At 53.0% G+C, this 23,650-nt stretch overlaps 1 protein-coding gene across 2 annotated transcripts; it reads right to left on the bottom strand.

The window, feature by feature from the left end:
• Positions 1-4,898: 4,898 nt before the first annotated feature.
• Positions 4,899-22,844, bottom strand: HPN (hepsin). 2 transcript variants are annotated; one of them, XM_081118187.1, is made up of 13 exons: positions 22,688-22,844; positions 22,069-22,138; positions 16,602-16,703; positions 16,480-16,521; positions 10,599-10,728; positions 10,404-10,526; positions 10,229-10,269; positions 9,747-9,912; positions 9,457-9,647; positions 6,118-6,213; positions 5,786-5,928; positions 5,460-5,624; positions 4,899-5,245 (listed from the first exon to the last, which is right to left on the bottom strand). In XM_081118187.1, the coding sequence occupies exons 2-13, from the start codon at positions 22,082-22,084 to the stop codon at positions 5,207-5,209; spliced, it is 1,254 nt and encodes a 417-aa protein (XP_080974313.1). In that variant the 5' UTR covers positions 22,085-22,138; positions 22,688-22,844; the 3' UTR covers positions 4,899-5,206. The 2 variants fall into 2 exon arrangements, with proteins under 2 accessions (XP_080974313.1, XP_080974314.1); XM_081118188.1 differs by lacking the exon at positions 10,404-10,526.
• Between the last annotated feature and the right edge of the window lie 806 nt (positions 22,845-23,650).

Below are 23,650 nucleotides of genomic sequence, written 5' to 3'. Positions count from 1 at the left end.
GGGCTGTTTAAATCAGAAAAGCCAACAATCTCGGCATTTAATTACCAGGTGCTTCTCATAAATTGTGGAAAAACCATAAGAAAGGAGAGGCCTGTTTTCTGTCCTTACAGTAAGTACCTGTGACATATTAAGAATTAGTATATACTTTGTCTCTGCCCTCCTCCCCACCTCGTTCCTGGTGCACAGCTCCTAAAACCCTTGTAATTTCCTGACTGATAGGACTGCTGTGAGCATCTTCTGTTCTGACATTTGGTCTTTGACCCTAGTTCCTGATGCAGAGCCCCTAAATCCCTTGGAATTTTCTGAGTGATAGTGTCTTTTGTTCGAATGAGGCAATGTTTGGTGGGCTCCTGGACGGGCTGGTGACCAGAAAGACCAAATCATGATTAGAAGACTGGATCTTTCAGCCCCACCCCCATCCTCTGGGGAGGGGAGAGGGGCTAGGTATTGAGTTAATGGTTGATTATGCCCATGTGATGAAACCACTGTAAAAAGCCCTGAAATATGGGGTTTGGAGCACTTCAGGGTTGGTGAACACATCCTCGTGCTGGGAGGGTGACACGCCCAACTCCATGGGTACAGAAGCTCCTACATTTGGGACCCTTCTGGACCTCACCCTTTGTACCTCTCCATCTGGCTGTTCTTCTGTACCCGTTGTAATAGCCTTTATAACAAACTGGTAAATATAGGTGTTTCCCTGATTTCTGTGAGCCATTATAGCAAATTATTGAAACTGAGGAGAGGGTCATGGGAACCTCCAAGTTGTAGCCAAGTCAGACAGAAGTGTGGGTAACTTGGGGACCCACCACTTGTGATTGGCATCTGAAGTCGAGGGTAGTCTCGAGTGACCGAGCCCTTAACTTGTGGAATCTGATGCTATCTCTAGGTAAAGTCAGCATTGAACTGAATTGTAGGGCACCCAGCCAGTGTCACAGACAAATGGATCATTGCTTGGTGTGGAAAACCCACACGGCTAGCTACAGAAGTATTTGGTGTGAGCAGAGAACAGCACTATTATCCCTCATTTTACAGATGGGGAAACTAAGGCACAGAGATGTAAAGTCACTAGGCCAAGGTACAGTAGAATTTGAACTCTGGCCTCCAGGTCCAGGACCACATGCTTCACCGCTTACCGCCTCACTGCATTGCCAGCTAGGCATTGACTCACACCATAGAGGGCCCACATCTACTTGCCCTCCACTTAGGGGGCCAGAACAAGAGTATCAATGGAGGCTCACATCTCATATGTCTTCAAGCTGCCAAACTCTTTAAAAAAATTTTTTTTTTAATATATCTTTATTTATTTCAGACAGAGGAAGGGAAAGAGAGAGAGAGAGAAACATCAATGATGAGAGAGAGTCATTGATGGGCTGCCTCCTGCATGTCCCCAACTGGGGATTGAGAACGCAACCCGGGCATGTGCCCTGACTGAGAATTGAACCTCGATCTCCTGGATCCTAGGTCGATGCTCAACAGCTGGGCAGGGACTTCTTTAAGAAGAAGGAGAAAAATTAAAAATATGAATAAGAAAATACAGCAAAGAAAAAAAATTCTGACAGGCAAACACATAACACAGCAATGAATCAACCAACGCTAAAGCTAGTACAAAGGTTAAAAGGCAAAAATAAGAAGAGCCCAGTCGGGCGTGGCTCAGTGGTTGAGCGTCGACCTAGGATCCAGGCCATCGGGGTTCGATTCCTGGTCAGGGCACATGCCCGGGTTGCAGGCTCTCAGCCAATCAATGCCTCTCTCATCATTGATGTTTCTCTCTCTCTCTCCCTCTCTGAAATCGATAAAGATAGATATTTTTTTAAAAAGTACAGATTGGTAGTTACAAATTAGTCATGGGGATGTAAAATACAGCATAAGGAATGTAGTCAATACTGTAATAACTATTGTGTCAGATGGATGCAGGACTTATCAAGGGGATCACTTTGTAAGTTATATAAATGTACTATGCCGCACACCTGAAACTAATATAATATTGATTGTCAACTGTAATTGAAAAATTAAAAAAAAATTCTTTAAAGATATGCCCAAGGCTAAATATCACCATCTAAGAATGAATTTCTGAGACATAAAAACAAATCAGAAAATGTATTAGACATGTATTACTGTTCAAATTTTATTATCCACATTATAGCAGGCAAATATTTTAGGCCGAACACTTTAGTGAGGATCATTTCTCCTCTGTCAGCTGCCAATGTGCTTCTACAGTCAATAGTTCCTGTGGCCATTCTAAAACATGGCCCAGAATTTTTTCGACAGATCAATAGTCGGGGTCTGTCTGTCTCCTCTCCTTGGGTCTGGGCAGGGGTTTGACTGCTTCAACCCACAGAGTAAAGCAGAAGTGAGGCTGGTGCAAAAGGAAGCATTTGGTGGAACTCTCGCTCAGGAGCCCTGAGCCATGTGAGAAGTCCAAATGTCCTGGGGCAACCACGCTGGTAGGACACCCGAGCTGCTTGGACAGACACTAAGCTGGAAGTCCCAGCTGAGCCCAGCCTCTGAGCCTTGCAGCCGAGACACCAGGCTTGCGAGTAAGGAAGCTCACAATCCAGCGCCTGTTCACCGAGTCACTCCACCCTTCAGGTCTTCTAGCTGGGGACCTGGACATCACAGAGCAGAGACGAGCTGCCCCTGCTGCTCCCGACTGGCTTTCTGAGCCCCAGAATCCTTGAGCATAATAAAAGTTGCTATTTCTCACCGCTGAGTCTGGGTGGTTTGTTATACAGCAATGGAATGAAACAGCTGCTCCCTTAATAACTGCCAGATTTCAATAGTATTTCTTTTCTGCAGACACGAAAATCCATCTCCACTTACACTACTCTTTGAACGTTCACGATAATTATTTCTGAATATAAAATGAGGGCCATCACAATCATTGCTAATCATGGTGCCATTGTACTTTCAGAATAACTGTGGTGAAAAATAATTATACATTTCTCCTTGAGTTTGACTGCAGAATGCCAACTCGCAGACCACATACGGAGCTTCCGCTCCAAGTTACATCCGAAGCCTTTTCTATATTTGAAAGTGAAGATTCAGCTATAAACACGATGCGTGCAGAGCCTTGCTTGCGTTCCTGATGTGGCTGCATTAACTAGGTAAGACGGGCCGAATCGTTCCACCTCTGTGTCGCACAGCCATGGCCTGGAAGAGAGAGCTTAGATATTCAGTTGTTCTGAAGACCAAAATTCCACAAGTACTTCAAAGCAGCCCTGTGGTTGTTATTATTATTTTTCTAGTCTCTTTGAGGCTTCTCTGGGGTGGGTGGCAAGCTTGGTGGGAACAGGAGAAACTGAGGCTCACTGACCCCTAGCATACTGGTGAGTGGCTGTTACGTGAATCACAATCTCCCCTCCAAGGCAGCAGTGATGCTGGCAGAACCCCCAGGGGCCCCCCCGGCTGTCATTTCCCCAGTAGACTACTTGCCTATTGACTTTTAATACCCACACTTCAGATAGATACCCTAGAATAGGGCCACATTCCCAAATCACCCAGGGCAGGCCATGCCCTCTTTGGTTCCCCACAGAGCAGCAGCTCTCTACTTAGACCAGCTCCCTCCTGGCCAGGGTACACCGTGTTCTCTCAGACCCTCCAGAACATGATGGTGTCTGCTCAGAACCCCAGGGGTGACCCATACTCTCGAAGTCCCAGAACTTAATAAAACGCATGTACAATATACTTTTCAGCTGACAATTACGAAGGAAAATGTATAGTCACAGATCCTAACGAAGCCATGTGAGCCAAGTTTCCAATTACATCTCAAACAGGATGGGTAGGACCTCACAGTCACACGTGGGCCTTTGGAAAAACTGCGTGGATCTCTGCAAATGAGATGGGGGGTTGGGGGGCTCCGATGGACAAGCAGAGGTGGGGGTCAACCATGCTACAGTTTGGTGTGCAAGGAGTGATGCTTGGAGCATTCTCCAAGATAGTAAGTTATTCAGAGGTGCTTTCCTGTGTCCACTTATGTTTCAGGAAATTGGGGGTTTGTAGTTGATGGGCAAAACATTACAATTTTTGTCATTGAAAGTCATGGGAAACAGTCTGGTTTTCAGCAACATGTGGACAAGACTAGTCAAAAAGGGCCTCAATTTCTCACAGTTTAGAAGCAGCAGCGCCCTCTGGTGGCCACTGGGCCCCAACACGAGGGGCAGATGCTCTAGAAAACGGTGCCAGAGGCTGGGACCCAACCTCCAGCCTGGATGAAGGAAGGTGTGGGGTCTCAGGCTGTATTCACAGGGCCTGGTGCTCCTGTCTCCATCCTACAAGGCCTTTTCCTGTGTTGGCCAAAGGTGGATGTCTTCTTATTAGGCATCTACATTCATTTTTTTCTGGAAATAGCACCCCATTTTCCTTTGGGGAACCCCCACACTCATGTAGTTCGTGAGGTCCAACCCTTGCCCTCCCCACCTCATGTGTCAGGTGTACAGTGATTTGATAAGGGGTGAGCATATGACCCAGATCTGTCCAGTGAGAGCCAGGCCTGGGGCTTTTTTAGCTATGGCTGTTGGGAAAGAAGCACTCCCTTTCCACTGGGGCTACTAAGTGGTCCATGGTATATAAGCCCAGAGTTTGGGTGAGTTATGGGGGACAACTCTGTCTCTGCTTGTAGGGGAGGCTTTTTGAAAGTGAAGCTGCTCCAGAGAAAAGCAGGCTTTCGAGGTCATAAGAGGCACAGCTCTGATGAAAAATATTTGAGCAGCTGGATCCAGCAGTACCTGAAGCCAGATGCTTCAGGGCATTTCCAGTTAAGTGAACCAATTTTTTTCTCATGAGCCAGTGGGAATTAGAGGATCATGGTTCCTGCGTGATTTGTTCCAGGCCCTAATTTCTCATTTCCTTCCCCTAAAATGTCCTCATTGCTTCTTACATTTGCAAACTCAGAGACCATGTTAATCAAAACCATCTTTATTATTTAAAGAGCAGCCTACCATCAGGGATACCTAGATGGAGGTCCCCAGATGGCAGAACAATATTTACATGGGGGTCAGGAAGGTGAGGCTTGGGTGGTCCCAGGGCTGAGTGGGCCTGCCACTGTGGAAGACAGGACCCTGGAGAGAGGGTATCCTTGGACTTGTGGGCTGAGTCCAAGAAGAAAAAAGTTCCTTCCCAGGCCCAGGGTGGATCCCACCATGTGAGGCTGAGGCCACCTAGATCAACTCGGGCCCTGGAGGCGTTTGCAGCAAGGAGAAGCATCAGGTCAGAGCAGAGTCACCATGCCGCTGGCTTCGGAGTGAATCTGAGGAAAGACAGTTGGGGGCTTCTGAGGTCTGAGAGGCTTCCCTGAAAGTCCCACAACTAATCTCCTCTACCCAGAAGCCCTTTGAGATCCATCTGTTCCACAGGGTGCCTCTTCCAGGCCTGAGCAAAGGTCTCTGGAAAACCCTGCCTCCCTTTCCCCCCAGAATCCCAGACTTTCACACCCTCAGGCTCCATCAGGGCCCAACTTTCACCTTTATGGCCTGGAAGATCCACTCCCGGAAGTCACTGACTTTGGTGTAGACGCCTGGCTTCTGGGCCAGGGCACAGCCAGTGCCCCAGCTCACGATGCCACACAGCCGCCAACGTGGGGTCCGAGAGATGCTGTCCTCACACACGAAGGGGCCACCACTGTCGCCCTGGTGGAGGAAGGGGAGGCGTGGCTGGAGGTGCTTTTGGATGGCCATGGGCTTTGGTCACAGAGTCGTCTGGCCCTGAGATAGGGAGCCTGACTGCCCACTGCCCTGTGGCTCCATCTCTAGAGTGGCAGGGTCAGGGGCTGCCCCCCACAATCCCTCACCTGGCAGGCATCAGTGCCACCCTCAAGGTAGCCAGCACAGAACATCTTGGGCTTGATCTGGTTCCCGTAGAAGTCAGGGCGATTGCAGACATCATTGCTGATGATGGGGACTCGGGCCTCCTGGAGTACCTCAGCCTGTTGGCCTGGGGGTGTGCGGGCAAGGCTGGCGAGAGCTGGGGAGCATGCACACCTCCCTTCCCTCCTGGTGCCCGCTCCAGGCTCCTCAGTGTCCCTATGGTCCAGGGCCTAGAGGCACCCAACCTACCAGGCTGCCCTTCCCCGGCCCAGGTCAGTCTCCCTAATGGTGCTTCCCAGGAGAAGGCAGGACTCACCGTAGTACTCCGTGTTGCCCCAGCCAGTCACCGTGCAGATCTTGCCGTCCACTAGGGCCTGGCCGGCAGCTGGGAGGCACACGGGCTGGATGTATTCTGTGAGAGAGACCACGCTAGTCCAGCCCCACCTGGTACCAACCTCTGTCCAGCTGCCTCTAGTGGCCTTGACACACCCCTCCCTCTGTTCTTTTCTTTTTTTAAAAAATATATCTTTATTGATTTCAGAGAGAGGAAGGGAGAGAGAGAGAGAGAGACATCAATGATGAGAAAGTCGTCATTGATCGGCTGCCTCCTGCACACCTGACTGGGGATTAAGCCCGCACCCTGGGCATGTGCCCTGACCGGGAATCGAACCCCGATCGCCTAGATCCTAGGTCGATGCTCAACTGCTAAGCCATGCCCGGCCGGGCCCTCTGTTCTTTTATAACAGCTGCCGAAGGTGCTGTTACTGAGAGCTCGCACCTTCCTGTCAGTTAGTATTAGGCACCTTCCTGTGTCAGTTCCTTTCATCTCCCATCAACCCAGGGAGGTAGGAGTAACTATTACCCCATTTTACGGGGGGGAACAAGGCCAAGCCACTTGTCCAAAGCTTCATAATGAGTCAACAGCAAAGCCAGAATTTGAACTCAGACCGCCCAGTTCCCCGGCCTGTGTTCTTAACCATGGCCCGAGGGGCCGCACCCCATGCAGAGGGTACCTTTGTGAGAAAGAGAAAAAGGCACCTCTGTGTTGAGATACTTGACATCCACCTGCCAGAAAATCATGGTAAGTACACAGGTCTCCACCAGCCACCGTGAGAACGGCGCCTCTGTGGTGTGAAGGCCTGGAGCAGTGCACCAGCCCCGCAGCAGTCCCGGCCCAGCAGCCCGCCTGCGCCTGCGCCTGCCGCCTGCCCGTGACTTCCCCTGCCCGAGCCTCGGAGCCTCAGGTGCAAAATGGAAATAGTCATTCCCCCCAGAGCTTGCGGCAAGAAATTGGTGAAACGTTGAGGAGCGTGTCTAGCTAAAAGGAAATGCTCACGTAATTGGGATAGTAACAAACAACGACAATAGCAATGACTTGCTACGCGCTGGCATCGCTCTAAGCTCTTCACTTACCTTCACCTGAGCCCGCAGCCCAGGCAAGTGCCCCGCCTGGGAATCGAACCGGCGACCTTTTGGGGCATGGGACAACGCTCAACCAACTGAGCCACGCCGGCCGGGGCTCGTATTCACCTTTTTAGTCATCTCAATTATCCTAGGAAGTCATTTTACAGACGAGGGAAACCGAGGCACAGAAAGGTTAAAGCCACATGCCCAGATCACGCAGCTGGCAAGTGCCTGCCTCTGGCATTGAAGCTGTTCCCCTGCAGCCGCACGTCTCAAACCCAAGCCGCTCCCACCCCACCCCGGTGCCTCACGGACACTTCCATACGTCAGTGTTGCTAACCCCTTACCCTTTTCACTAGAGAGGAGGCTTCGTTTTGTTTTAAAGAAGAAAAACATGTATCACTCCCTTAAATGTAAATCCAGTATCATGAATCATTAAAAAGAAAATAACCATTAAAATAAGTATAACGCAAAGCACGAAATGGTCCTGGCTTCCCTGGTGGCACAGCCTGGGGTTGCAGGCAGACCCCCCCGCCAGGAGGCCTGGGCTCCAATCCTTGCCATTTGCCAGCTGCGGGAATTTGAGGCATATTTACCTTCTCTATGCTGGGACCTCTCCCCTTGGGGAAAACAGGATCGTAAAAGGACCTACCCGCCCAGGCTGCGGTGAGAGCTAAGGGAGCGTGTGCGCAGGACGCTGAGAACAGTGCCCGACACGGAGGGCGCCGTGCAGGCACTGGCATTCGTTACTCTCACCACTGTAATATTGTTTTATTGTGTCATTTCATTCTTACTGTCCGACTGCTGCCTGCTGGAGGCTCATCAGCATCACTGTTATGACTTGGCTAGCGTCATCGTCACCATGGTTTTTACTATTATTACTGCACTATGGCTTGCTGGAAGCTGAAGCCCAACGCCTGCCCCAGCACAACCCCCGCCGCATTGGCACCCATGTAAGTCTTCCTCATTGAGAGCAAGCGAATGCCCAGCGGAGGGAATAACTCCTGACCGCTGGATTCATTCATATATTTTCTTTCCTTTCATTGGATCATTTTTGGGGTAACAGCTGTTTTTGATATAGAATTCATATACCACACAATTCAGCCACTTAGGGTGTGCAAGTCAACGGCTTTTGGTGGGTTCACAGATGTTGAGTGGCATGCTGGGCAACAGGAAGGTATATCTACCACCACAATCAAGTTTAGGGTATTTTCATCACCCCAAGAGAAACTCGGTGTCCTGTCTGGCAGGTGTTGCTCAGTGGTTGTACATCAGACCATGCACCGAGAGGTCGCCTGTTCAATGCCCTAGCCAGGGCATGTGCCCAGGTTTCAGGTTCAATCCCCAGCAGGGGGTGTGAAGGACGCAGCTAATCAATGACTCATCATTGATGTTTCTCTCTCTCTCTCTCCCTCTCTCTCTAAAGAGTCAATAAAAACATATTTAAAAAGAAGAAACCTTGCCGGGCCTGGCATGGCTCAGCGGTTGAGCGTCGACCTGGGACCCAGGTGATCAGGGTTCGACTCCCGGTCGATCAATGCCTCTCTCATCATTGATGTTTCTGTCTCTCTCTCTCCCTCTCCTTTCCTCTCTCTGAAATCAATAAAGATATATTAAAAAAAAAAAAGAAGAAGAAACCCTGTGCCCTTTCCTATCACCCCTAATCTCCCCAGCCCATCCCCACCCTTGGCCAGCACGAATCTGCTTTCTTTCTCTGCAGATGTGCCTATTCTGGACAGTCCGTCTAAACGGAATCACAGAGGCCTTTTGGTCTGACTTCTTTCTTAGCATAATGTTTTCAAGGCTCGTCCATTGCGTATCACAGAAAGTACTTCATTCCTTTCTGTGGCCAAATATTCTATTGTATGGACTGACCACATTTTTCCCATTTGTCAGAGGATAAACATCTCGGTCGTTTCCACCTTTTGACTATTGTGAACAGTGCCGCGGCGACTGAGTGTGCACAAGCTCTGTGTGGACGCGTATTTTCTTTCGGGTGTGTCCTCCTGCAGCAGAATCCCTGAGTCGCATGGCAACTCCATGCTTCGTTTTTTGGGGTTTTTTCCATGCTTCACTTTTTGAGGAACTGCCAGACTTTTACAAAACGGCTGCACTGATCATCCTACTCGATGGACACCCACTTGTGCCCCTCAAGAGTGTTTCCCCTATCACCATGGACGCCTGAGTCCCTGGTCCCTCCTCTGACCTGGCCTCCGGAGTCCCTAGGCCAGGGCTCAGCCCCCAGACTTACCTGTGAGGGGCAAGGGGCTGGAGAGGTGGACCAGAGCGATATCATTACTGTTCTCCTCACTGTCGGGGTCTCGGAAGGGGAGGTAGCCCCCGTGGTAGATTACTGCCTGAACCCCCAGCTGCAGGCCGTGGGGTGAGGCCTGGGCCACAGCACCGGCAAACACACGCCATCGGGACAGGACCCGGTTCCGCCTACCAGGGAACAGGAGGGGCGGGTGGCAGCCTGCCTGGGCACAGCCTCCCCGCCTCGCCGCCCTGGCTACCCTCCTTACCACCGTGGGGGTCACTTACTCAGGGAAGCAGTGGGCGGCTGTCAGCACCCAGTCTCCAGAGAGCAGGGACCCCCCACAGAGGTGTGCTCCGTCGTATTGAAGACTGACTTGCCATGGCCACTTGCCCAGGCTGGTGTCCTGGCCTCCCACGATGCGGTCTACGGGCAGCTTCCTGCGGCCACAGTCTGTGAGAGGCGGGCAGTCAGGGGCAGTGGGGTGGGGGAGGGCCTGGAAGCCTTAGGGGCCAGCCCTGTCCCAGGGGGTCTGAGAGAGCACACCCCACTCTGAGGAGGGTGAGGGGCTCCCCTTGGGGGAGTCTGTGAGGACAAAGCCTTGTCCTTGAAGGATCTAAGAGGATATGGCCCTGCTCGGGGGTGTCTGATGGGACAAGGCCCTGCCCTGGGGAGATCTGAAGGTGACGTAGCCCCATCCCTGGGGGACCTAAGGGGACATGGAGCTACCCTGGTCTAAGGAAGAGGGTTCTGAGTTTCGGGGTCTCACCTTGGCAGATGGTAGCCAGAAAGCGGCCCCTGGGACAGTCACTGTAAGAGACAGGGATGGAGACAGAAACAAAAAGAGGCCAATTCAGACAGAAGGAAGATGAAAAAGCGTGGCGGGGGCACCTCGGGAGCTGTGGGGCCGCGGGTGTGCCCCACCTGCCCACTGCCCTCCTCACCACACGGAGATGACCTCGAGCAGCCTCCGGGCGTAGGGCAGCCTTCCCTCGTCCACGCAGAAGAAGCCTGACGTGCCGTTGGCACCCGCTGTCCGCACATCCAGCTCCGAGTGGGCCAGTGCCCTGGGCAGGGCAGGGGTCAGGCCTGCTCCTCCCCCCCTCCCACTGCCACCCCTCCAAGGGGCACCCCAGTACCTGAGGAAGCCCATCTCCTCACAGCTGAGCCCCGCCACCCTGGCATTGGAGCGCGAGGAACACAGCAGCCGCCACGTCCCCTCCGTCTCATCAAACACTGTGAGCCGAGTGTCTGCTGGGCTGACCTGCACTGCAGGGAGACAGACGGGCCACATGGTCACCTTCCTGCCCCAGCCCCTCCTGGCTGTGCTCTGGCCACGCGTTCTAGTCCTGAGTCCCGGCAGGCTGGACCTGCTGAGGCCGTCTTTGCCCGCAGGAGGGGAAAAATAAGCCAATGTAGAGGAAAGCCAAGAGATTTCCCATAACAGTTTTAAAGCCCCTTGACAGAGCCAGGCTTGAAGAATCCCCAGATTGTTGGTTAAGTGAGCACCCCATGCTCCCCACTCGTGACTGTGTCCAGAAGGGCACGTGACTCAAGTTAGACCAAGGAACAGCGGCCCTGGGACTTTGGCTGGCCCTGCTGGGAACAGGGAACCACCTCTTTCCACAGGGATTCCTAAGCTGGCTGCTCATGTGCTGTAAGTCTGGGACTTTTTAAAAATATGTTTTTATTGATTTTAGAGAGAGGAAGGGAGGGGGAGAGAGAGATAGAAACAGGAAGGGAGAGGGAGAGAGATAGGACATCAATGATGAGAGTCATTGATCGATTGCCTCCTGCACGCTCCCTGGGGATCAAGCCCGCAACCCGGGCATGTGCCCTGACAGGGAATTGAACAGTGATCTCCTGGTAGACGCTCAACCACTGAGCCACACCAGCCGGGCAAGCCTGGGACTTTGGTGAGACATTTAGAAAGAGGGAAACTGTTTCAACCAATCTCCCAAGGGAACGGTGTGTGAGGCTGGATCTGCTGAGGCCGTCTTTGCCCGCAGGAGGGGAAAATAAGCCAACGTGGAGGAAAGCCAAGAGATTTCCGATAACAGTTTTAAAGCCCCTTGATGGAGCCAGGCTTGACGAATCCTCAGATTGGTGGTTAAGTGAGTTAATTGTTCCTTTTTTCATTCAGCCAGTTTATTTTTTTTCTTTTGTCTTATGCCATCTGAGGGCCCTTGACTAATACATCAGATTGCCAAAACATTTAAATAGATATCCTATAATCTTAAATTTTAAAAAAGGAGGAAAGAATAACTATCTTTTCTACAGGACTTGTCAGAGCCTTTAATATATTAGAGTGCATGATAATTCTCCAAGCAGAGGATGTAGTATTCACTCACTCACTCACTCACTCATTCTTTCAACAAACATCAACTAAGCGTTAACGGGGCACATACTTCATGCTTAGTCTTGTGAGGGGTGATGCTGGGTACCCAAAGATGACTAAGACAGCCCTCACCAAGCCGAAGTCTGGGGTGAGGAAAACAGACAACAATAAAAGTCACCCAACCAAGCACATCCTCACAAGCTGAGAAGGGGCAGGATGGAGATATACAGGAAGGCTGGATAGAGCTCATGAGGGATTCCTCCTGCCTGGAGCTGGTGGTGTTGAAAACTGATGTCCCCTCAGCCCCTCCCAGGCTGCTCCCCACGCAAGGCCGGAGGACCCTTGTTCACCCGTAAGCCGGGTAAAGGCCTCAGTCATATTTATTTACATCCATCACTCAGTGCACGCCGCTCCAGCTCAGGCAGTGAACAAATCAGACAGAACCTCTGCTCCGTGGCCTTCAAAGGCCGCGGGTGAGATGGAGAATGAAAGTACAAATCAGGAGAACAGCTCGTGTGGCACAAAAGAAGGGGTCAGGGAGACAGATCAAGCCTGACAGAGTCGGGGTGCTGGCGTGAGCGGTGAGCTTGCGATTTCCAATAGCTGGGAAGGAAAGCTTCCCTGAGAAGCGGTAAGTGAAGGAAGATCTGAAGGAAGTGAGAGCGAGAGTTGTGAAGATAAGTGAGGGAACAGAGAACTAGGCCAAGGGAGCTGCAAGTGCAAAGGTGCCCAGGCTGGGGGTGGGCGCTGAGACCAGCAAGGAGGCTGGAGCAGCGTGAGCGAGGGGAAGGCGAGGCGGGAGGCAGACCAGATCCACCCTAGGGCTTTCCTTTAACCAGGAGCGAGGTGCCGCTGGGAGGCTCTGAGCCCCGAGGCCCTGGCCTCACTCAGGGGTTCACAGGCTCCCTCGGGCTGCACGTGGGGAACAGATTGTGGGGGCGGGAAAGGGGGCAGGAGAAGGGAAGAGGCTCTGTGATGTCCAGGAGGGAGCGGACAGAGGCTAGGCCCGGGGAGGAGAGTTTCGATTCTGGACAGATTTTGTAGGTGGAGCCCAAAGGGTTTGGATGAGGGAAGGAGTGGGGTCAAGGACAATCCCAAGGTGTTTGACCTGAGCCACTTGAAGGACAAGGCTGCCATTGACGGGGCTGGGGAAAGCAGGGAGGGAGGTGTGGGGAAGGCCGACTGTGAGCCTGTCCTTTCTCCTGGGCCTCCGCGTGGCTCTCTCCTGAGAGCACCTTCTGGGAACCTGATTCTGTGTGAAGTCACTTGAGCATCCTCTCAGGGAAAACCTGCTGAGGCCACGCCCAAGCCAAGCAGCCTTCCCCAAGCTCCGCAGATCTGGACAAGGACTTCCAGGGAGAACCCTGTCCCGCTGAGGACCTACTGTGTGCCAGCGCTACGCTATATGCTCTCCTTCACCATACCTCTGAGGCCACAAAGATCATCCCCATTCTCCAGATGGGAAAGCTGAAGTTTAGAGAGGTGGGGTGACCTGCCCCACATCGCCAAGTGAGTGAGAGGCAGAGGATATGTTTTCAGGCCCAAGTGACTCCAAACCCCAAGCTTTTAATGTTGCCCTACACAGCCTCTAGGCAGCTTCCCCTGGTGAGGGTGAAATAATAACAGCACAGTAATAACACTGACTGCGTCTCCTGGGGATGCCAGTGGGCTGCCCCCTGCTGTCTGTCAATCTGGGAGTTCTTCGAATCCCATACCTTCCTGGGAGGTCGAGACCATTTCCAAGCCCATCTTACGGATGAAGAAACAGAGCCTTGGAAAGGATATATTTGTCCAGGGGCCTAAAAACTGTCAAAGCGAGGACTTGGAGCCGGGCCTGCTGACCTGCATACGCCCTGCTCCTCCTGTGGGTGTCACAGAGGCCCTTACTTGTCCCCAAATACACTCACCCACAGCCCAGACTAAGAGCTTCCTGGCTGGTAAGAAAAGATGAAATACTGCCATTTGTAACAACATGGATGGATCTTGAGAATATCATGCCAAGCAAAATAAGTCAGACAGAAAATGGTAAGAACCATACGATTTTACTCATATGTGGGATATAAAACTGAAAGCAACAAATGAACCAACAAGAAAAACAAACAAAAACTAATAGACACAGACCCCAGTATGGTGGTTACCAGAGGAAGGGGGGTGGGGGAAAGTAAAGGGTAAAAGGGGTCAAATATATGGTGACAGGAAGATCTGACTTTGGGTGATGGACACACAATGCAATATACAGATGATGTATTATAGAAATGTACACTTGAAGGCTATATAATTTTATTAGCCAATGTCACCCCAATACATATAATTTTAAAAAAAAGAGCTTCCTGGCTGATTTGCTTTAACCGTGGCCCTGCTCTGGGGTGGGGCAGGGGGTTCCTGTCATCTCTGTTGGGTGGTACCCACCACCTCCTGAGTTACAAAACCAAGATTTGGGTTTGAAATGCCAACTGGGGTGGGGTGAATTCTTATTTTGAAATAAGAGCTCCAGAAATGTGATTTCCAGAAAGTATGAGGTTTCAGGAAAGCATGATCACTTTATGAATGTGTTTTAGGGAAGGGAGAGGGGGGAGGGAATATAAAGTGCCCCCCTATTTGTAAAGCTGCAGTCTGTGCCACTGTTTCTCACTTTTAAACTCTTTATTCTTATTTGTATTATTTTAAGCAATGCAAAGTGTGTTCTGGGTCACCTGGTTTGCTTACCAAATTGTCTGATATATTTGGAAGTGTGACAACCCCAGAATGAGATGGGGATATAGTTTTTTTTGTTGTTGTTGTTGTTTTTGTCATTTCCCAATGCTTTTTGAAAAACCCAAGTACAACTGAAGGGCAAGGGTGCTGGCATTGGCCTGAGCTGGGTCAGAACTGTGGCCTGGCTACCTTCCATCCAGGGAAGCCCAGACAAGTTAGTTCATCTTGGCAATTTGTCTTTGTGCTTATTAGTTAAGCAAAGATTTCCTGACATCTACCATGTTCAGGACACTGTCTTGGGCAGTAAAAAAAAATGCCCCTGCCCTCCTAAAATTCACCAGGAGTAAATAAATAATCCACTGTGATTGTGAGGCCAGCGGGGATGGCCATGGGCTTGGGGGGAGCATAGAGTCTGGGGGTGCCGGAAGGCCTTGCTCAGGAAAGTTAAAGCCTGAAGGGTGAGACACAAAAGCCAAACTTTTAAACTCTTTATTCTAAGAGCCAAGCCCGGCATGGATCATCTCATCCTCTAATTCTCACCCCAGCTTACAGATGAGAACATCGAGACTCAGAGAGGGAGGACTGGGCAGGGCCCCCGCTTGGCAGTGACACTGCAGAACCCGGACACCTGCCTCTAGGTGTGAGCTGCAGAGGAGGATGAACACAGGCTGTGGAGTCGGGAAGGCCCTGCCACTTATGTGACATGTGGTCTTGGGCAAGTCAGCTCACTTCAATGGGCCTCAGTTTCCCCCATCTGCAAATCGAGGGTGATGACAGGAGCCCCAGCTTCACAAGGCTATTGTGTGAAGGCCATAGCCAGGGCCTGGCATGGGAGCCCTCACTGCGGCAGCTCGCTTGGCTGTTTCTTGAGACATCACAGCACGCAGTGGTTCCGTATAAGAGCTGAATCCAGCTGCCTGGGTTCAGATCCCAGTGCTTACCAGCTCTGTGACCTGCAGCACATCATCGGCCTCTCTGTGTCTCACTTTCCCCATATTAAAATGGGCTGTTGTGAGGGTTTCATGAATCGATACCTGCAAAGCCCAAGGCCTGTGCCTGGCACAGGTAAGTGACCTCAAGTGCTGACTGTAATGACTAACACTGATGTTGTCTTCCCTTGTCTGGATTTTCATTTCTTTTCCTAATGTGAGCTGAGTCCTTTGTGGAACTAGCTGAGGCTCATGGGAGTGGAAGACATCCCATCGCCCAGATTCCCCTGCCTTCCTGCTGTCCTGGACCAGGAAATGGCAGCTTGGAGTTGGCATTTGGGACGATTTGTTCATTCATGCCACAAGGAGCTTCTGCAGCTATTGATTAGTGTGGTCTTTCTCTCTTGCCTGCTGCAGACACCCCTCTATCAGGCAAGTCTAAAAGCTATTCCTGGTCCCGTCATTGACCAGCTGCGTGTCCTCTCTGGTCCTCATTTCCACGTCTATTCCCGGGAAATAGAAGATATCTCCCAGGGGAGCTAAAAAGGGTCACTGCTTTCATACAGTGCCTATCAGATGTTCTGACTACACCCCGCAATAAGAAACAGTTTTCCATCGTGATGTGGCCCTGAACTTCTGTTTTCTGGGGCAAACCATGCCATGCCTCTGAGCCTCAGTTTCTCCATCTTTAAAATGGAGAGAATAACAGTCCCACCCTCATAAAACCAAAACAAAAGATAAACAAGAGTTTTTCTCACTGAGAGAGATGCACTCGAATATTTTCGAGTCTAATCTATTTCATACTTTTTAAAATGTGGCTTTCAACTCACTAACGTAATTTCATGATGCTTCAATGGGTAACACATCTGAAAAACACTGGGTTAGACAAGTGACTTGCTTACAGCAGCCCCTGGTCCAGAGCAAGTTCTCAGCACGGGTACACCAGCACCAGCCTTTCCTCAGGCACTCGGGCATTCACTCAAAACCCTTCCACGGAGCCCCCACCAGGCCCAGGTTTCCTCCAGGGCTCCCCAGAGGGCCCCAGCCTGCTCTACTCACCTGGATACAGTGGCTTCTGCTCACTCCTGAGTAGAATGGTCACTGCAGAGAAGGCAGAGGTGAGGGCAGGTAGGCGGGGCCACAGGGGCAGAGAAGGCAGAGGAGCAGGGGGCCACTCTCACCAATGGCCCAGGATGCTGCCCCGATGCCTGTCAGGAACAGCAGGGTCCCCGCAGTGAGAGCTGCAACCTTGGGTCCGGAGCAACATGGCACAGGCCGGCCACCTGCAACAGACACCATGCTGGGGCCACTGCCAGGCCTGTCCCCATCAGGGTGGGGTCTTGGGACAGAGGCAGCTCTGCTCTGCCCCCAGGGCTAACTTAGCACGTCTGAGACTACCATGCCCAGTTGGCAGGGTTGCTTCTCCCCTGCAGCGAGGACGACCAGGTGTCCAGCCCCCTGAGGGTTCCAGTTGGCTGGGACAGCTGCCACCTTCCCTGCCTGCACTCCCGGCACTTAGGGGATTTCTCTTCCCCAGTGATGCTGCGCTTTTGTAGCTCCCTCATCCTGGACCTCTCACTTCTGCTAACTTTCCCAGAGGTTCTTGGAGCCTCTTGGGGGCTGTGACCCCTGACCTTTGCCCTCTTGGCAGCTCTCTTCCCTGCTGTTTGGCATTTCCTCACTGCCTCATTTCTCTCTGCTGTTCCAGACCCTCTGTCCCTGGGTACCCCCAAAACCAGACCTTTCCCACAGGACCCAGCTCCAAGGTCAAGTTTGCCTCTGGAGATTAAGGACCTAAGTTTGGAAACTTTCCAGCCTCGTTTAAAAATACTGGCCTTCCCCACTCTTAGCTGACACCTTGGGCAGATGACATCACCTCTTTGCGTCTCAGTTTCCTAATCTATTTAATAGGCATCCACCTAGCACTCACCCCTAAAAAGAATACTTTTAAATAAGAAAGTTCTTCTAAATAATACTAGCCAAACTCTTATCAGATGCCTATTATGTGCCAAGCACTGCTCTAAATGTATTAACTTAGTCTGTGTCTCAGTTATGATTCCCATTTTTCATACAGGGAAAACTAAGGCTCAGAGAAGAGTCACATGCCTGAAGTGACCCAGCCAGGAAGTGCTGGGTCCTGAGCCCTGGGCAGATTTGGAGCTGAGGCCCAAATGTATAACCCCTAAGCCATGCTACCTCTCCCTGTGCTGTAGTCCCCGGCTTGTAGCAAGTTCTCAGTAAATGCCCTTCAATCATTAAAGCAGCGCCGTCCTGGCAGCTCCTTTCACCTCTCTGGGCCTCAGTCTTCTCTTTGGTAAAATGGAACCTTACTCGTTCGTTGTCCCGCTGAGCATCTGCCGTGCACCTGGCACCATTCTAGGCTCTGGGGACACATCCCAAAACAAGATGGATGAGATGCTGGCCATGGGGCTCACATTGTCATGTGTGTAAGGTGAGGGGGAGGAGTAAGGAAGTAGGCAGTAAATGAACTTCATAATTTCCAGATTGTGGCAAAGGCCATGAAGATATATAATGCATGTTGGGGACAGTAGGTGGCTTCTGTGGGGTGCTCTGGGAATGCCTCGCTAATAGTGACTTTTGAGCTGAAACCTGAAGGGTGAGGCCAGCCATGCAAAGACCTCCAGGAAGAGCACTGTGGGTGGAGGGACTAGCACAGGCAAAGGCCCTGAGGCAAGAATAAGCAGGATTTATCTGTCAGAGGGCAATAAACATGATTTATCTGACATGGCCAGGATGGCACACAGTTGGGGAAGGCAGTGGTACCAAAGCTGGGCCAGCTAGGGAGGCCTGGTGACCCAACGAGAAGGTGGAGTTTATTCCCAGTGCAACAGGGCCCCTGGGGATCAAGAGCCAACCGCTTTGCTAAGGATTTCCAGAGAAACAAAGAGAAAAGGTGCCTGACTGTCCTTGGCATCTGCAAGGCACTCCCAGGGCCACAAGAGGTTTCATTCTCTCATCTGTGTCATGGTAGTAGAGCCAATAGGCACAGGGCCAGGCAAGCGTCGGGAACAGAGAGGGAGTGGTTCAGGACCTTCCCTCGATGGCTATTGTTTGGGTGTCTTAAGGATTCGAGAACCCAGCAGTTCCTGTCAAGAGCACTCCCTTCCTCCAAAGAGGCCCCAGTGGGCCAGGCCAGCTCCCAACCCTGCACCCAAGCATTTGCTGGTTCTAGTGGGAGCTCCTGGTGCCTTTGTTTTCAGCCACACTCTGGTACGTCCGCTGGGGCAGAACCACTGCTACCCGTGTCTTTTAGGGTGAGAGGAAGAAATGCCTTCCATGCCCTCTGGTTCAGGGGGCTTCGAGCAACCCCCAAACAGGTGCCTGTGGTACAGGGAGCGTCCTCCCTCTGTGAGAGGCCAGTCCTTTCGTGATTCTACGGGAGCGGGAGTGGTAGGGCCTTTGTGGTCAGTAAGTCAGCTCCCCAGCTGTCCCCCGACTTCTCCCAGAGGCCCTGCTCTGCCTTCCCAGGGGCACCTCGCTGCCCTTGTCTTCTCACAGGACCGTTCTTCTGCCCCCACCATTAGTCTGCAAAACCCTCACAAGTGACAGCTCTAGCTCCTTGTCTCTAATACTCCACTCAACTGATAGCTTCCTGTCTCGGTCCCCCTCAGAACCAACTTCAACTTCCTGAATGAAAGTCCCCTCATTTAAATTCTGGGACACCCAGAGACCTTTCCTTCCACTCCTCTGACAGCGCCTTCTCCATCTCCCTACCTTCTATTTACTCTCTGAAATCTGGAATTCACACAGCGGGCCATGGCCTCCTCCCCCTCTTGCTTCCTCACTTCCAAGCTTGTCTCACCCACCTCCACAGCCTCAGTTTCCTTTTTCTGTCCTGAGCCAGGACTCTCCAGCAGATCAGGGGTCTGCAGCCTTTTAGATGCCTCCTCTTGGAACCCTCTAGGCTTTCCACACACCCAGGTCCCATACTGGCCTCCATGTCTCCCCAAATCCTCAGGTCTCCCTCATCCTCAGGATTGTCCCTCCTCTGCAGGATGCTCCCTCCCTCAGAGCTTGGCAGGTCTCCTGTCCACCATCTCCTTCCCTGTCCCCAGCTCAGGCTCCCCCTCTGGTTTAGCCTCTACATGGAAGCCTGGGGGCTCTTGCTAAATATCAAATCCAACCTGCCCTTTCTTTACCCAGAACCTTCTATGACTCCCCAGTGTTCCACAGGACACAGTCTAAGGCCCTCAGCCCTGTGGTGCCAGCCACCGTAGGGTATCAGCATGGCTGAGATTTGAGGGTTGAACACATATTTCTCCTACTCCCCAGGCAGCCGTATCTGTCATTAAGACACCTGAGAGAGCTTCCAAAAGGCAACCAAAACCACAGAACTTATAAATACAAGTTAGAAAAGAGAAACAAAGAATATCAGCCAGAGCCATCTTGTGGAGAGACCCAGCACTGCCAAGGCATCCACCTGCCCCTTATCAAAAACAGTGGGTACAGCCCTGGCCAGTTTGGCTCAGTGGTTAGATCATCAGCAGGCAGACAGAAGGGTCCCGGGTTTGATTCCGGCCAAGGGCATGTATCTCGGTTGCAGGTTCTATCCCTGCCCTCAGGGCGCATCTGGGAGGCAACCAATGTGTCTCTCACGTTGATGTTTCTCTCTCTCTCCCTCTCCCTTCCACTCTCTGAAAAGTAACGGGAAAAATATTCTCGGGTGCGGGTTAAAAACAAAACAAAACAAAACCACAAAAAAAACAGTGGGAACACGCCTCGGTCCAGCTGGCATAGCTCCTCGCCCTCCCAGCTCCATTTCAGCTTCACCCCCAGGATCCCCGAGTTACCTAGGTGCCACTGTACCCCCAGCAGCCTATCGCTAGCTGACATTTAGCTAGGCTCTTCCCTCTGCCTGGCACACTCTACCTACTCCCTCCTTATCCTGAGTGTAAACTCAGATGTCACCTCCTTCAAGTCTAAGTCCCCAGGAGCACAAAGGCCCTGGAGCTGGGCATAACGCAAACCCTAGCAGCCATTGCAACAGCAATGGCTCTCAAATCACACACAACTTCTAACCCTGTCCTGCAGTTCCTTAAGTCTTGGCAACTGTTCATGAGGAAGTTATCGTTGTTATCAGCACCCTGGCTTATAGATTAGCAAAAGAGGCCCAGAGAGGTGCAGCCACCTAACCCAGGTCACCCAGCAAGTAGGCACAGCACCACAACCTTTTAGCATCTGCGTCCAGGTTTGACCACACTCTCCAACCAGACTGCCCTCCAAGAGCAGACCTGAGCTGCTTGGGGTCGCACTGGAGCCCACTCTGCCTCAGTTCTCTCTGTGCCCAGACCGGTCTCTGTCCATCCTTCCCAGCATACACTGGTTTTCTTCACTGGTTCATTAATCCCTAAGCCCCAACCCTGGTAACTCCCTTCGGTCGGCTCCAGGAAGGAATCCTCCAGGTGTGGGCTCTACTGTCCACCTGCTGGGTGAGGGTGCAGGGCCTTCTCCTGAGCCACTGGGAGCCTGGCTACACTCTGGGCCACGGCTGAGTGGTTGGGGGTCTGAGTGGCTAACTGTGCGGAGACCCGAGGAGGCTAGCGACCCACACTAATCATCGTAGATGACACATTCAGCGCTTCCTGCATTTAAATCCTCACGCCACCCTGTGAAGCGTGATGGGTACCATCTCCACTTTACAGATGAAGAAACTGAGGCCAGGGAGTTAGGCATACTGCTTACTCAGGGCCTCACAGCTAGAAAGCACTACCACCTAGGACTGAACCCAGCTAGCCTGGTTCCAGGAGGAAGAGGGGAGTCAGCCCAGCTGGGGAGGGCAGGAAGGAAAAGCCTCCCTCCTCGGCCCGTCCAACTGGCTCCCAAGTGTGAAGAGGTTAAGAGGGATCCAGGCTGTGGGAGGCCCTGCCTAGGGGTCACCAAGGGCCCTTGAGTGCCAGCCACTCGGCAGTGGCTTCTTCCCGCCAACCTGCAGTGGTTTCTCTGCTCTCTCTCCCCTCTACATCCATCCTGTTGGTCCAAAGTCCTCCTTCTGCTCTTTTGCCCACAATGCCAGGAGGCAGGAGGAACGGCTGGGCTTTGGGGGGCCTCGGATCACTGGGATTCCAAGTCTGCTGACCTCTGCCATGAGCTCTGGTTCACAGCGTGCACCTAACGTGCTAAGCCCTCGCCCTCGCCCCTGCTCCCGACAACCCCACGTAGGTAGGAAGCACTAGGACCCATGCGTGACCCAGGGGGAAACTGAAGCCCAGAAAAATGATGTCACTTGCGTAAGACCACACAGCCCAAAGTGGCAGAAACAGTCAAATGCAGGCCAACAGATTCAACACGGAGTCTGGGTCCTTAACTGTGACAGCCAGTCTCCCCACCGTAGCCCCAAGTGGAGGACAGGTCCAGGGTCAGCTGAGGAATTGCTGGGAGGTGAGGGAAAACTGAGGCAAGGAACCAGGAAGGTCATGCAGGGTGGCAGGTAGGCAGGTGGTGGCACAGCCTCATAGAAAATTTGGTTAATAGTTAATCAGGTGGAGAAGGCTTCAGAGGGGGTGGGGATGGGCCCAGGAGGAGTGCCAGAGAGAGGGGGCTCCGAGGGGACGGAGGGTTGGGAAGAGAGCACAGAGGGAGGGGCGTCAGGCAGAGCCACAGTCGGGGCTCAGGGAAAGGGGGACTCACCCTCCTTCTCCGCCATGTCACGGCCTCTTGTTAATGATTCCCCGGCTGACCTCCTGGGCCGGGCCAGGACCTGTGGGGAGATGAACGGGGAGGCAGGGCCTGGGGGAGCCCAGCCCAGCTCCAGTGCCCCCAGTCCCAGGCGCCCATCCAGGCAGGCTGGAGGCCCTGGGCCCTGGCCAGAGCACACCGTGATCACGGACACAGATTAGGCTGGGTTCAAGGATGGGGTCAGTGTCTGACCAGTGGCCAGGGGGACACCTTGATTTGCAGGGCTGGGGGCTCCCATGTCTGAACCTCGAGAGGAGAGGACTGAGGGCCTGAACTCCTATGCAGAGCGGGGGCCTGAAATCTCGGGTCCTTGGGAAGAGGGCTTTGGGGGCCAGGACTTCATGGTGTGAGGTTGGAGGGGCTGAGGGGCCAGACTCCTAGATTTGAGGGAGGAGACTGGGGTCCGATCTCTGAATCTGAAGAGGAGGCCTCTCCAAGGTCCTTGGAGAAACGTCAGAGAGCCCACTCTTGGGGTCCCTGGGCGTCCCTCTGTGGGGAGGTGCACGTTAGGCTGGATGGGAGTGAGGAGACCCCTGGCCTGGGGACTGGAGCTGAGGGCCCTGGTCCTTACCCTGGGGTCCGGCAGGTGGGGGCGAAGCTGAGAGATGGTGCCAGTTGAGGGTCAGTCTCCAGGCCTGGGCAGGAGCATGGTGGCCCCGCAGCGGCGGCGGCCAGCAGGAGAGGCAGCAGCGTGGGGCCTGCTAGGCCTGGCTGCCTCACCTGAGGAGGAGGGGGCTGGGCAGGAGGCGGGGAAAGGGGTGGGGAGGGGCGGGCAAAGGGATTGGCAGCGCCAGAGGCCACCTGGCTGGTGGGGCAGGATTCACAGGGGCTGGACAAAGAGAGCCCAGCCACCTGCCGCCCCCCAGCCTGAGGGGTGGGCCCAGGTGTGCCAGTCCCAGGAGAGGTGGGAGTAGGGATGGGTTTGATCTGGGGACGGGGACGGTGATGGGGGCTTGGGGAGACAGAGCAGGCTGAGGGTGCTTACGAAGACTAAAGGATGGGGCTATTAATTAGAGGGGGTCAGAGTGCCCCAACTAACCCACTACTTCTCCTGCCTCCAGACCAGCCCCCACCCTACCCCAGCGCAGGCCTAACTCCGTGGCCGTCTACCCCTGCCCCTTCTAGCACCCCTGTCCAGCTCCTGAACAAGGTAGTCCCTGTCCCTGCCCCAGTTCCAGGCCCTGCCCCACACCCTTCCCCCAGATTTCTGCTCCACCCCAACTCTTGCTCCAGCCTCTGCCCCTTCCCAAATCCCCAGCCCAGCCCCTGTCTGCTTTGCCCTGCTCCCCCCCCCCCCCCCCCCAGCTGCTTTCCTACAAGTCACGGGGGCTGGTTTGCTTTGGCAGCCTCTCTGTGGGGCTGGTTTGCTTTGGCAGTCTCTCTGCGGCCTGCAGCAATGACCTCTGGAGCCAGTAGAGTCCTAGGTGGGGGGGAGGGGGCTTGGCCTGGAAAAGGCAGCAGAGTGCTGAGGCCCAAGCCAAGTGGCCGGAAGTGTCCAGAGGCAGATACACACTGTCCCGCCAGAGATCAAGAG

Source organism: Miniopterus schreibersii, assembly GCF_964146895.1.
Source record: "Miniopterus schreibersii genome assembly, chromosome: 18".
Taxonomy (NCBI): domain Eukaryota; kingdom Metazoa; phylum Chordata; class Mammalia; order Chiroptera; family Miniopteridae; genus Miniopterus; species Miniopterus schreibersii.
This window is presented reverse-complemented; position numbering and strand designations above follow the sequence as displayed.

Coding starts and splice junctions, on each gene's coding strand:
- HPN (XM_081118187.1), bottom strand. Junction 10,729..16,479: donor GCAGAAGCCACTGTATCCAG/GTGAGTAGAGCA, acceptor GTCTCCCTGCAG/TGCAGGTCAGCCCAGCAGAC. Junction 9,913..10,228: donor TCTGGCTACCATCTGCCAAG/GTGAGACCCCGA, acceptor CGCCTCTCACAG/ACTGTGGCCGCAGGAAGCTG.